The sequence below is a fragment of the Penicillium chermesinum genome (genome assembly GCF_028974085.1).
Source record: "Penicillium chermesinum strain IBT 19713 chromosome Unknown utg000003l:1.0-5111272.0:1.0-5115320.0, whole genome shotgun sequence".
In the NCBI taxonomy this organism is placed as follows: Eukaryota; Fungi; Ascomycota; class Eurotiomycetes; order Eurotiales; family Aspergillaceae; genus Penicillium; species Penicillium chermesinum.
The window spans coordinates 3,450,715-3,464,561 of NW_026695313.1; the positions used below are offsets into that span (position 1 = coordinate 3,450,715).

A 13,847-nucleotide genomic window follows, 5' to 3' on the forward strand; every position below is an offset into this window, starting at 1 on the left:
TTCCATGACGAAGCGTTTTATGTAAACCCCAGCGATGCCACCGAACCACGGGACTGAGAGCATCTATAGCTCGTCTTTATTCTCCTTGATCTCATCAGGCACAGGCTCTCCACTCTCTTTGGGCGCGGAGTCTTCCCCAGTCTGTACAAAACCAACCTGCTCCGCAGAGACACGTCTCGCCAGACTGGCAATCTCATCATCATAAACAGTCCACTCAGGAACCTGTCTCTTAGCACGCGCCAGCTTAGGCTCCTTAGTCAGTGGGTTGTTGCATAGATCTATGGTCCTCGCCGTTTTGAGATCCTCATCTGAACACCATGTCTCACACCAAAGCCACTCCTGCGGCAAACTGTGAATAGGGACATGGTGCTGCATGTGGTTAGGCAGATCCTGGTCCAGGTTGCTGAGCGAGTTCGGATCTGCTGAGAGCATCTGATACTGGCCACGCAAGCGGTCGCCGGTTGCCAGGGCACGGAAGCGCTTCAAATCAACCACGTACAATGCAGAAATGTGGTAAGGCTTGCCCCGGAGAAACTTATCCCAGTAGCCCTGCTTCCAGAAGCGGAAGCCTTCCATTTCTGTCCGCGAGTCACCCATTGGCGTGAAGCCGTAAGGCGCGCCCTCTAGGTCGTGGGTGACCAGGTCGTACATGTCTGTTCGGACGATTTGGTCTGCATCCACGAAGATTACCTTGTCGAGGGATAGCGGAAAGAGGACGTCCAAGAAGAGGATTTTGTAGCCCCAGATTTCGCGCTGCTTTTCACGCTGTCCGCGGAGCCAGTGGGGCCACTTGTATGTGACCATTTCGTAGGAGAACCCATATTCTTTCGCCAGATGGGGGAGGAATGCTCGGAACGAAGGGGACAGGAACTGTTCAATGAACCAGAACTTGACGCTATGCTTTGTGTTTTTCATCACCGAGACCATCATAATATTCAGCATGCGTTCGTAGAGATGTCCACTGGCTACTGAGAAGATGTTGATATCGGCATGTTTCTCAGAGTCTGTCTTGGAACCAACACCCACACTGGAGAGAACACCGGAGGCAAAGCTGAGGCCCTTAGAAACATAATCCATCGGTGACCCTGTTTGGGAGTCGGTTTCCAGAACATCTTCGTTTTCATAGCCTGGTTTGCGAGAGAGGCGTGGGAACAAGGTGAGGCCCTTGAATGATAGCAACGTGACTTCGTTGCCGTCGCTTTCCTGTAAGCCGTATCCAGTACTTCCGACGCTGTCAATTTTGAAAAGTTTCTCACTACGACCAGGCTTTAGGCTGATTTGCCACAGACCGGGCTGTGCTTTGAACTGGAAGTAGCCAAGATTGGCCATGATGATGGTGTCTGCAAAATGAGGGTTCTCCTCGGAGCCCAAAACCAACTGAACACCTCGGGGAGCACTCTTGGTTGTCAGGTCACGAGTGTGACCTTCAATGAGAATGTGCTCCAAGGAGTAGATAGCATCAACATCAGAGTCAGACTTGAGTGAGCTAAGTTTTATATTGTCCAAATCGTGAATAGAGTCCTTAGGCGCGACAAGCCATGATGATGGTACATCCATCCCCATAGTAAGCAAAGCTTCCTTTGGAATTCCCTTGAAAGAGGCCTGGGGCCGGGCGAGAGATCCTTCCTCGGTGAAGAGAGGCTCCGATTCAAGAACGTAACGATAGAATCGCTTGACGGGAAGCTCCTTAAGTTCTTCCTTAGGGTTCATTAGAACCTTCAGATGAACACCGGCTAATTTCGAAAGAACTTTGACGATTGGCATCCATGTCTGCGAGACTTCAGATGCCGGATCCAGCACAGCAACAATGTTGATCAAAGGGTCATCAGAGGTAGTCACCGTGAAAACAGAATGGTCAGTCTTCCAATCACTAGTTATGTCGAGTCTGAAATCAGGGGCCGACTCGAAAATGCCCTCTGGAATTTCGGACATCGTCGAAAGTGAGACCAGCGATGTGAGTTTAGCGAGATCAATTGGGGATGCCAGCTTCTTGCCAAATCCAATTTGCTCCGCAGCCGCCAAAACAGGCTCGATGCGTTTTTGGGATTCATACAACACGACCTGATTGATCTCATCTGCGCTCAATGTGGAGTCTTGCCCTAAGGGACCAATCGCTCTTCCGTTGATGATAAGACCTGTTGCACCGGGTTCAAATCCAAGAGTTTCAGCCAGGCCTTGATGGACATAGCTTATCTGCTCATTTGAGTCCGAGTCAGGATCAGACTCATGTGGCGATGCGACGACGGCTAGCACCTCGTCAACTTTACTGCCTTTGGAAAGCGAATTGCGGATTCGCGCTAACGTCGAGCCAGCTCCCTCAGAGTAAGAGGCATCATTCTGCAATAACATTATATCCGCGCCTTCGTGCTCTTTTCGGAAATTGAGAACAGCTGACAGTAATGATGATCCCTCTGGGGAATCAAAGTCTCCCACGACAATAATGTGAACGCTTTCCAAGACGCTTTTGTCAGATGAAATGCGAGGAATGCTCTCCAACAGCCCAGCATCTAGGACACCCGCAAGGTCGACGATCTTCACGTTCTTCGGGTCTTCTGGCATCAGGAGAGAGTTGCGCTTCTCGAAGGCTGAAGAAAGGAACAAAGCTGGCAGCCAAGCATCATCTTTGAAAAGCCCTTCCACAATATACTGTTGTGCAAGCTTGAGATCTCTGCTAACTTGAATGCTTATTGCTTGCATCCAATTGCCCTGGCGTGGTACAGGTACTCCATTGACGAGCAAGGCAGGCTGATTCCCAGTAAGGTCCAAACGACGCAGGTACTGACTGGTAGAAGAAGCCTTCCCGGTGTAACGGTCGCTCTTGAGCACATCTTCGAAGGACAGGGCCTCCTGGTTATCCCGTGGGGTTTTCTCTTTGGTGGCTGAGGTGAATGCGGTTTTGTCTGGCGTTCCAGTCTTCTTATTTTCAGCCGACTGGCAATTTACATTAGTATCCCGGATGTTCAGCTCCATGTTCCCTATGGATACTCACCTCGTCCAGATATTGGAGAAGAGAATCAAGTCCAAAAGTTTCTTGCAAGTAATGAGCAACTCTAAGCTGAGCTGTTGACTCGGAGGAAGATGTGACAGGTACTAGGCCAAACTGCACAGGGATTCCTCGGTTGACAAAAGTTTGAATCTGTCTAGTAAGCAACATCACGTCTTCCACCCTTGTTAAGTCCACAGGAATGATGACATTGTGTAGATCACGAGCCACTGGGGGCATTTGTCCCGGGTAAGGATTTGTGAGATACTAGAAGAGGTCAGTATCCATCTGTTCTCAGGTTACATATGACAGTAGTCCATACCGCTTCAAGGTCGTTTGGCCATTCATCATACCGTGAGTCATTCTCTAAGCTATTCATCCAAATGATTACATTTCCACCTTCCAACTCATCACGGTAGTCGTATCTTTGCTTCTCGTCATTCGCTTGAGACTCAGCCAGCAAGGGATGCGAGAGAAGCTTCACAGTATCCTGGGCGGAGAGACCGAGATCCCGGAACTTTTGAATCAGCTTCCGTTCCCGACGAAGGTGCTCCAGAAGAGAGAAGGCGTCAATCTGTCGCTCGTCAATCTGAACGCCATTGATCCACATGAAATTATGCCCAGATGGAATCATTCGACCACGATTTACGCGAACTTCTTTCCGGAGCTCCACTGACGCATCATGGCCGGCCACCTTGGCAGAATACTTAGGGAAATTTTCGGACAGCTTGACAAGGGTGTCAAGAGGGTCTTCACTGTCCATGACGTAGGCTGCTGAATTCCATCCTAGCCGAGAGACCTCGGAGGCGGATAAGGGTCGAAGATCGTCGGGAGAATCTTCTTTGAGATCTTCGATCCCGCCTGTATGGCTTTCAGTCACACTCTCTTGTCGCTGCTCAGCATCCCGATCATCTATCACGATATAATCGGTACGTTTCAACGCAAGCTCCACACCGTACCCAGAAACAAATAAAGGACGCTCTACCCAATGCTGCGGAGGGCGATAGCGCACACGGTAAGAGACATGTCCTTCTTTTGCCAAACTGCTCAATTTCTCATGGAAATCTTTGAAGATCGGTGAGGAAACATCTGCGTAAAGTATCGCAGGGGGTTGAGAGGCGTCACCATAGACTCGGTCAAATGGCAATTCCTTGAGATCTCTGTTGGTGGGAAAGAGCTTCAGTCAGTTTAGGATTACCTGTAAATATACAAATCAGCGACATACCGGACCCCTTCGACATCCTGCTGCGCACGCTCCATGGCAGAAGAGCAATACTGCTTTCCCTCCAAATGGACCCAGACTGGACACGCAGCATCTTGGGCGGCCATCAACGAATGCTGGACAGATGTATTATAGAATTGGTAATGAGCCTGGATGCGTGGTGCTGATGATCGAATTGCGAGCGCCAATTTGAACGAAGAGAGACTCTCGGGGGTTCGTAAATGGCCATCTTCATGGACAACTGTCAAGAAGCGATCGTACAGCTCCTTCTCGGTGACAACGTCTTCAAAGGCACCGTCTGCGATTCGGTCGAGCAATGGGAAGTAGGCAGTGGAGTTTTCCTCGGCAGCGGACTCTCTAAAGTTAAACATGAGTACTCAATTCTTTGTTGATGTCACAATCACAAGTGACATACAGCAGCTCAACAAGATATGGCGATGCATCAAAAGATGCTTGGAGGGCCACGTTAACAGCCGGGCTAGCCGAAGCAACCCATGCTGGTGCTAGAGCACCGATGGCGACAACCCATCTCCATGAGACGGAGGGCGCGGAGGATATCCTCATTTTGCGGCGGACACGGGAAGGATAAACACGAGGATATGAGGGATGTGAGGTTATAGAGGGGCACTGCCCCGATGAGACGTGAGATTCCTTGAAGCGAAGACTGTCTGGTTCAGCTTTGCTATACTGTGGGTAATTAAGGCTTGAGCATTACAGGCAATAGCCAGAGCTGGGCACAAGGGTGTGGAGATCCCCCAGTCTGGACACTTGGATGATTACAATCGATAAGATAACAGCTTCTACGGCGGGCGGCAGAACAACTGGCGCAGCTCTGTTCCGCGTTACGACGCGTCGATCATATCTGGCCCCTTTAAGTCTGGCAAATTTATCTCTCTATTGCCCCTCATGTCTTTGAACGAAGTCTGGGAAGCAGCCTCTGCGGCTCCTTTTCATCCCGTTGTCTCCAAGGATGGCCAATTCGCCGTCGGCTTCAACTTGCTCCTGGTCGGTATGTTAAGCTATCTAGGTCCACATGTACATAGTGTATCTTGAGAACGATTGCCTGACTTTGCTCGACAGCGGTGGTATTGACAGGTCTTTTCGGTCTGAGTAAGTTCTCCGTTGAAGACTCGTCAGTTGCCGTCACTTATGCTTCACATCAGATCGCTCGTTCGGCAACCTCTTAACCTTGGGCGTTCCAGCCTCTCTAGCATTTGGGTGAGCTCAACTCCTCAAATGCTGACGAAGTCGCTTTCAAAGCTAATTATTGAATTCCAGATTCGGAGCTGTTTTTATGATCTGTGCCGTTGGGGTCTATGTTTAAGATACCGATACCGTACCTGTCTCTGTTCCTGCGCAGACTTTAGGGTCCAAATTGATGGAGCGTTCTTTTTCTTTAAAAAAAAAAATCACCCATTGTTCTTGATCAAAATGGCGCCTCCGGATCTTGTAATTCTCGGTTTTCACGGCTCTTTGTTTGATACGCATCCGGCTACTGCTCACATCATCACCAAGGCCTTTGAAACTTTGCTCCCGGGCCTTTCTGCAGCCGCGACTCAAGTCCAGCGTCTAATTGGAAGCGCCATGGGTCTTCAAGATGCTTGAACATTTTGCATTCTGATCCCGGCTCTTTCAGTGAGGATGAGTGAACCTCGGCCGACTGTCATATCTACAGCGATGAGGGTCAGCCGCTTATGAAACCATTCGATGGAGCGCAGAAACTGTTTGAGTTGTTGCAGAGCTGCAACGTGCTCATGTCCATAGTGAGTAAGAAGAAGGTTGTGGTGACAGCTCTCTGAAACCACAATCTTGGCGACTACGAACTCGAGACCTTGATTGTTGGCGACAAGACGCAAGGCGCAGCAAGACAGCCGGACCCAGCCAGCTACTTCAATGTTCTCGTGCCAGCCCTCAAGGCGAGAGCTTTTGATACCGCCGGAGACGACTGGAATGTGCTTGTGGTTGGTGATACCGAGGCCGATCTGGGATTTGCTCTAAACATCAAGGGGCTAAATCTGTCTGGTGTCGGTATGGCTACGGTAACTTGGAGAGTTGTGAAAAGCTTTAGCTCGATGTCATCGTCGACAATTTGAGCCAAGCAGCATAGCTAGCAGATGCACTTCAATTGCCATATACGACCGAGGCTAGCGTCTATCAGGGTTCATACAGATTAGACCTCAGAATTGCTGACCACCCAAGTTCAAGTTGATTCTTTCCAACGGTTATAGAAGTAAACTGGATAGTCAATTTGACATGCCATGTTCATCTCACTCAACACCAACTATTAATACCCCTAAACGACATTAGAAAGATATTGGAAATACAAAAGAAAGCTTGCTCATCATGCCGTGGGCCGAATCTCAAGTCCCTCATCCCTCGCAAGACTGATTATGTGTAATAGACCAAATTCTACCTAGGTAAAGAAATCCAGTCTTATGTACTCAATAGATCCGAAGGGTTATACACGGGGTCTTTACTAGTATGTAACGTAGATTAGGTAGCTACCCAAATTTAAAGCTATAGCACCAACATAGATCTAGAGCCAAGCAATCAAGGCTTGATCAGCCAAACTAACTGATGCATCCCATGTATCAGTCGCGTTGGCGATTATTAAAGCATAGCAGATTTATTGGTACTGTCCATAAGCGCCCAGCTAATCCCCGTGGGCAGTAAAGCGCCCGCCTCTCACCCGTTCCCTATACGACAACAATAACACTAAAGGGCTTTTTTCTCGAATCGAAGGCGGGGGCCAAGCGCCGGCCCCAATGTCCGTGTAGGCCCCGTTCTACAGGGATTATTCTCTCAAGTTATCTATACCGTTCTCCCCGGACCTCGTAGACCAATCAATTGCCTGTGATAAGCGAGGCTCGAATCTGGTCACAATTCCGCGGTCTTGTCACAATCCATCAGGATGTACATATAAAGAGCCTTGACCTGTTCCCCTCACCAGGTTCCAGATATCGGAAAATTCCTTCCCAATTTTCCAAGTGCTATCACACCTCAAACACCCCTCCTTCTTTCCTGAACTCTCTCTCACATTCCATCGGCATATCCTTTGCATCTCAATGCCTTCCCAACCTTCTCGCGATAAACCGAAGAGCCGCTCAAGAAGGCCTGTCCAGAAAGCGACCGTAATCAAGACCGCCAGCTCGCAGGCAAACCCGCAAAATTCTACAGTCGACAAGAAGATACTCGAAAGAATCCAAAAATGCCTTGATCGAGCCTACCACCCCAATGCATCCGAGGCAGAGGCCAAAGCCGCTCTTTTTGTATCCCAAAAGCTCATGAGCCAGCACAACGTGACTCAAGCAGACCTCATCGCTAATGACAGCAAGAAAAGCAAAGCACACTATGGGGGACGTAGCGTTGTGCAAATCACCAAGATCGGGGGTTCCTCCCAAGAGTAATTCAAGAAGCATTTGCCACCAAGCTCGCCTACGCGATGTGCAGGTTCTTTGACTGCAAACATTACTGCACTGATTATGGAACCTCCGTGGAATGGACATTCTATGGCATCGCGGATAATACAGTGCCTGCCGCCTCGGGGTTTGAAATGGCACATAACAAAATTCTGGAATGGGCTTGTGACTACAAGGGCGGTACGCCAACCTTTAGTTATCGTCTCGGAGTAGCGGACGGGCTTTATTCCATGGCAAATCGGGAGAAGGACAGAGAGCTGGAAGACGCTAAGCGCAAAGAAATTGCACTGTTACGGGCAAAAGAGGAAGAGGATCAGCAGCAGCGTCAAAAAGAGCTCGAAAGGCTTCAGATTCTACCAGGTCCGTCGCACGACTCAGGCAGTCCCGACGAGACCAGAGTTGGTGATCTGTATCCAGGTAACTCAGAAGATAAAGCGGCTGCAAACTCTGTGCGGGATCACGATATGTATGACTCTGATGCTGATTCTCAGAGCTCCTCAGACGCCAATGAGGCTGTCAAATGCGAGGCCGATTTCAACATCGACGACGTGAACGCGATGGATCTTTCCGGTGATGTCGATAAGGACATTGAGCGCTTCATTAAGCCCGAAAAGACTGATGCTGTGGACATGAGTCAGATCCCTGACTCTAAACCTAAGCCAAGCACAAACATTAAGGTTGAGTCCGAGCCTCAGCCCGCTGCAGCATCGCCATGGGATTCTGGAATGCAACTGGTGCGGTTCCGGCAAACCGCAGACCAAGTCGCAAGTGATTACCTCCGAGAGAAAAAAAATCAAATTGCGTTCAGGAAGGTCTCAGACTTCGGTCGTTCGAGATGGAGATGCATATCGTCAGGGCCGGAAGGACAGCTCAAAAATCGAGTTCCGCTAATTGATTCTTCGAAGGACTGCTCTCGAACGTCCACGTTTCACCGTGGATGTCACTCCTATGGGAGAAATGATCGTTTCATTTGTGCATTTATTGTCCTTTATAAAGCCCGCAATCACTGGTAGCCGACTTGACGAAATCGGCTCAGGACCAACTGCTAAGCTTGGAAAAGGTGACTCAAACGGGACTCTGGGGCCTGCTATTGTTGTGGGATCTTTCCAGCGAGAGCTAGGCAGACTCAATGGAGGGGGCTGGTCAAATCATGATTGATAATAGCGCGAATCTGTCAAGGCAGGACTTTCGGGTGCAAGATAGTTAGTATGAAGTGCTTGAAACCGCCGGTCTGGTAGTTGACTATGAGAGGCACAAATGGCACCTACTTTCATATAATTGCAATTTCAATTAAGGGGGTTGGATCCTGGTAGTATCCCCTAATTTGGACCGTTCATGTCTCGCTGGAACTCTCCAGGGCTCTATGTTAACTAGTTAGTCATCTGTCAATTCAGATCTCTGGGCTAGCAATGTGAGGCGCATTAACCAGGATTTTCCAATTGTCAATCGGCACACTTAGCATGCTTTATTTTTTGAGTGACAAGATGTGTGGGCGATGAAGATTATGGATTTCTACGGTAGAGCGCTTGGGGAAACAGGTGCGATGTGTATGGCTAGCGGGATTGATTGCCCGTAGCAGTGCAATTTCTTTGCGCTTAGCGTCTTCCAGCTCTCTGTCCTTCTCCCGATTTGCCATGGAATAAAGCCCGTCCGCTACTCCGAGACGATAACTAAAGGTTGGCGTACCGCCCTTGTAGTCACAAGCCCATTCTAGAATTTTGTTATAAGTTGCAGTCATATTAGAAGAATCAGAGTTACATATAATTCATCCTCTTACCGTACTTTACATACCAGACTTCCACCCTTGCTCTAACAACAACCGAAACTAATAGTCCACTTGCCAAGCTCGCTTCGCCCCAGGATCTACACTATTACTTAAGAGGCGCTCTGCCAAGTCCATTCCACCCCACTACAAGGCCCTTGGCATCGCACTTATTCCCTTTTCCAGGTCGGATTGGGCAATATTGCTGTGCAGCCAAGACTAATATTTATGAAAACCGGCTGTATGATAATCAGAAAACATCGCGCTGTGCCTACAGCCCGCCAGCCCCCTTCGCTGTGGCCCCCACGTTACAAGACTTGTGGGGTTATGGAGCTTTTAGTAGTATTTTCAGGATCAGAATTGCATGGAAATAGAGCAGCCTGGCAAATAAGACCTCTTATACTAGTAGCTATAACGTCACGAGAAGGGACTGACTTGAGCAACATACTAATAGATTTCCCTTTCTATATTTTCAGGGCTGGAAGGAAATTTTATATAAAGGGCTTCTGAGTTCGACTTTTTCTATCCATCAAGCCCAGTTTGAACAGTCAGTGTCCATCCAGAAAAGACTAACAGTCTTTCTTCAACCATGAAGACCAACTTCTTTTTAGCTGCGGTCTTTGCTGCAATTGCAGCTGTCAACGCAGAGACCACATACGTCTGCGAAACGAGCGATGCAAGCCCCTATCTGCACAATGTTCAAGAGTTGATCGACAATCTCAATGATGCGCCCCAGGGCGAGAACCAGTGTAATCCAGGTCCCGAGAATGGATGCGGAAAAACAATTACTGGATACTCTGGCTCAGGCGGTGCCGCTTATATGATATGTGGTCCTGGAATGCGGGTAAGTGCTACTATGTTTCTTAAAATGTGTTGTATCAATAGCACTGGCTAATGTGTATACAGTGCTCCGGTGACCCTGGCGGTATACCTTGTACTGTAAGCTGTGGAGGTATGGTGTCAAGGCTTATTGGCGACTACTTCGAAGTTCTTCGTGATAAATGCCAGGCTCCAGACTCGAATGGTGATATTCGAGTCGGTGGTATTGTCCGTATGACTACTGGTGACGAGGTTAATGAGCTTAAGCTCTTTTCAAAGCCCGGTTGAATTCGGATCCACAAGTGAGGCACAGTCGTGATTCTGCACATAAGTTTAGTGTGCGTGTATCCTGATATACATCTATTTACTACTAGGAATATGTTATCAAATTCAATTCTGACATTGATTTGAGCTTGGCTTCTAAATCGCTTGGTTACAAGCACAAGAACTCTGTCGTGAGTTAGACGTAAGGCCTGATACAATCAAGTGATGATATGTGAATTGTAACAGGCTACATCCCGGGAGTTCTAGTCGGATGAATGTATAATCGAGCGAGGCTTCGGGCTCCGACCAATAATAAGGTAAATAAATATCTTGCGTATTCTTGAAATACCTTTATACCCTAGTGGCAAAAACATCGGGGGGCCTAATGGTCGTTTCTGGCCCCTGATTGGCTGCCTGTGCGTGCTTCTGCCGTCTGTCGTGCGTGGCAATCTCCGGGTCCTCTCTCTCTCTCTCTTCCTCCCTCCCTCCTCCTAACCTCTAAATCTCGGGAGTAACCCTAATTCCCTCCTACATCTATAGTCCAGATCAATCTCTATCATCTAGACTAGGATAATTGTCTTGATCACGATCTTCTTACAGTTGATTTCCTCTTTCTAAGAATGATATTCTCTCGATCCTTCCGATTAAAGACTCTTGATATAAATAAATATATAACTACTTTATAATTGTATAATAATAGATCGACTATCTTTATCCCTTTTTTTTTTCGGTTCTTTTTTAACTTCTTTCAGGGGATATATTATCCTTTTCTTCCTGTTTTGTGTCAGGGTGCAGGTCCGGCAGCAGGTATATTAGGGGCCAGCGTAGCAGGCAGGCTAGGACAACAACTATACACAGGATAATTGACAAGACGTAGCTCGAAGAGCTACAAACAGCGGAGGCGCGAGGTGAGGTTTTACACAGAGTGGGTCTAACTCGGGGGCGGTCCGGCACTGCAGTTCCACACCGTGACAGTACTCCCCTCCTCAAGGCCGAGCTCCGTCGAGGCCAGGGCCTGGCTTAGAGGGATATCGGCGGTGGAAGTTAGCGATGACCTCTCGGGCATTCGTCAGGTAGGAAGTGGGCTCCTCAGTTGGTTCGTCGTAGCCAGTCCATTTAACAGTATACTTTAGCCGAGGCCCTCCACGGCCTCTTCGCTCCCAGCGGGAGTCCAGGATGTCTTCAACCTCCCATTCTTCTAATCCTTCGACCTCGACGGCGGGCGGGGGTCCCTGTATCTGGCCAGGTGGAGGGTTGCTGCCGGCGGCGGGGCGGAGCAGGTTTACGTTAAAAACAGGATGTATCCTCATAGTAGCAGGCAGGTCGAGCTGGTATGCGTGTGCGCTGATGATCTTAGTGATTCGGAACGGTTCCAAGTTCTTCCAGTCTAACTTCTTCTGGGGCCGGAGGGTCCGGATATTACGGGCGTCTAGCCAGACCAGTTGGCCGACATGGAATTGGCGCGCAGGTTTTCTATTAGGGTCGGTGTGCTCTCCTTGGCGGGCTTGGGCGGAATGAATCTCGGATTGGACAAATTCAGTGATCAGTCTCATCTGGCGTGCGAATTGCTCGGCGTCACGGGTGGCAGGCGAGTCCCCAGGCTGGGTCGGTTCAAACCCTATCCGGGGGTGGAATCCATAATTGGCGAAGAACAGGGACACTTACGTAGACTCAGCGGGCAGAGTTAGCGGCGAATTCGGCAAGGGGTAGCTATTCAGACCAATCATCCTGCAGATATGACACATAAGCATGTAGATATTGTTCCAGGGCACCATTAACTCTCTCCGTCTGGTTATTAGTTTCTGGGTGGTAGGCAGTCGATAGCAGGGTAGTGATCCTCAGGGTACAGGTCAGGTGCTTCCAAAACAAGGCCACAAACTGTAGGCCTCGGTCGGATACGATCGTCTTCGGCAGGCCATGTAGTTTCCAGACATAGTTCAGGTATAAGCGGGCGACCTTTTCCGCGTTACAGGTTCCTTTACAGGGTATAAAATGTCTCATCTTAGTCAAGCGGTCGACAATGACTAGGACTGTATCGAATCTGCGGCTGGCGGGCAGGTAGGTGATAAAGTCTATAGATATATCTTGCCAGGCTCGTTGGGGGGACTAGTAGTGGGCGTAGAATCCCCTGACGAGCTTCTCTTGAGGGTGTGATCTGGCGGGAGATATGGCAGTTCTGGGTCTACTACTCGACATAACGGTACATGCCAGGCTAGTAATACTCTCGGGATAGCAGTTCGTATATCTTAGATCTTCTAGGATGTCTAGTGGCCGGTGTCTCGTGGCAGGCCCTTAAGAGCTCAGCTCTCAGGTTATTATCGTCAGGCACATAGATATGGTTCCGGTAAATAAGATAGCTGTCCCTCCTCTTGTAGTCGGCTAGGGTTATCTTGGGATGACGGGGCAGTCTCCGATCCAATACATCTAATATCGACTGGATAGTAACATCCCTGGCTAGCGCTCGGTCAAATGTCTCCTTGATTATGGCGGGCAGTTCGGGTTATGTTTCATCTGCGAAGCGTACCCTTCATTCACACTGTAGCATATCATTAGGGCCTGCTGACGGTTCGGCAGGAGATGTTTCTATAGGCGGTTTGACAGGTTATTCACCAGGTGGTTCAGTGGATGTTCTTGTAGGCGGTTCAGCGGGTGGTTCGATAGGTGGTTTTGTAGGTGGTTTGGTAGACAGCGGTTATGTTATTGTGTTGACCACTATATCATTGGTCTCTAGATTTTCCCTCTTCAGCACGATTTGGCTCTGGTGGCGGAGGCGCTTATCCCCCTCCTTCAGAAGATCCTTTGACCTTCTGGTCAGGGTATCGGGCTTCAATCCTTGTTTCCCAGGTCTATATACGATTTTGAAGTTAAAACATGATAGGAACTCGGACCAGCAGGCCTGGCGGCGGTTTAGGAGTTTAGTTATCATAAAGTATTCCAGGTTACAATGATCGGTGACCTTAACAGGCAACAGGGTACCTTCCAATTCTAGGCGCCACTCCTTAAAGCAGTGAACGATCGCCATCAGTTCTTTATCATAGATCTCATAATTACACTCTATAGCTGAGTACTTTTTTGAGAAAAACGCAACAGGGTACAGAACTCCATTGTCATCATATTACAAAAGCACACCAGCAGACACATAATCCGACACATCGGTTTCTAGTATAACTTCTCTTGTCCAATCAAACAGTCTTAGGATCGGAGCTCTAGTAAAGGCCTTCTTTAATACTTCGAAGCTCAGACAACAGATAAGGTCCCACCGGAAGATTATACCTTTCTTGGTCAGGTATACCAGGGGCTGGATAATCTTAGAGAAGTCCTTAATAAATCTCCGGTAAAAATTTGCAAATCCAATAAACGCTTGCACATCTGTCACAC

The 13,847-nt window shown here is 48.7% G+C and overlaps 5 protein-coding genes across 5 annotated transcripts; 4 read left to right on the plus strand and 1 right to left on the minus strand.

Annotated features, from left to right (window-relative positions):
* Positions 1 to 63: 63 nt before the first annotated feature.
* On the minus strand, positions 64 to 4,769 carry N7468_004234 (putative UDP-glucose:glycoprotein glucosyltransferase; the record flags this gene model as incomplete). Its single annotated transcript, XM_058473531.1, has 5 exons — positions 64 to 2,931; positions 2,990 to 3,250; positions 3,306 to 4,143; positions 4,209 to 4,562; positions 4,621 to 4,769. The coding sequence occupies 5 exons, from the start codon at positions 4,767 to 4,769 to the stop codon at positions 64 to 66; spliced, it is 4,470 nt and encodes a 1,489-aa protein (XP_058332534.1).
* A 342-nt stretch (positions 4,770 to 5,111) lies between these two features.
* On the plus strand, positions 5,112 to 5,529 carry N7468_004235 (OST5 family protein; the record flags this gene model as incomplete). The annotated part of the gene is made up of 4 exons (XM_058473532.1): positions 5,112 to 5,214; positions 5,286 to 5,315; positions 5,369 to 5,423; positions 5,484 to 5,529. 4 exons carry the CDS (start codon positions 5,112 to 5,114, stop codon positions 5,527 to 5,529), a joined length of 234 nt encoding a protein of 77 aa, XP_058332535.1.
* Positions 5,530 to 5,899: 370 nt separating this feature from the next.
* On the plus strand, positions 5,900 to 6,298 carry N7468_004236 (uncharacterized protein; the record flags this gene model as incomplete). Its single annotated transcript, XM_058473533.1, has 2 exons — positions 5,900 to 5,968; positions 6,035 to 6,298. 2 exons carry the CDS (start codon positions 5,900 to 5,902, stop codon positions 6,296 to 6,298), a joined length of 333 nt encoding a protein of 110 aa, XP_058332536.1.
* Positions 6,299 to 7,270: 972 nt separating this feature from the next.
* Positions 7,271 to 8,637, plus strand: N7468_004237 (DUF2786 domain-containing protein; the record flags this gene model as incomplete). The annotated part of the gene is made up of 2 exons (XM_058473534.1): positions 7,271 to 7,608; positions 7,656 to 8,637. The coding sequence occupies 2 exons, from the start codon at positions 7,271 to 7,273 to the stop codon at positions 8,635 to 8,637; spliced, it is 1,320 nt and encodes a 439-aa protein (XP_058332537.1).
* A 1,338-nt stretch (positions 8,638 to 9,975) lies between these two features.
* Positions 9,976 to 10,493, plus strand: N7468_004238 (uncharacterized protein; the record flags this gene model as incomplete). Its single annotated transcript, XM_058473535.1, has 2 exons — positions 9,976 to 10,230; positions 10,293 to 10,493. 2 exons carry the CDS (start codon positions 9,976 to 9,978, stop codon positions 10,491 to 10,493), a joined length of 456 nt encoding a protein of 151 aa, XP_058332538.1.
* Positions 10,494 to 13,847: the final 3,354 nt, after the last annotated feature.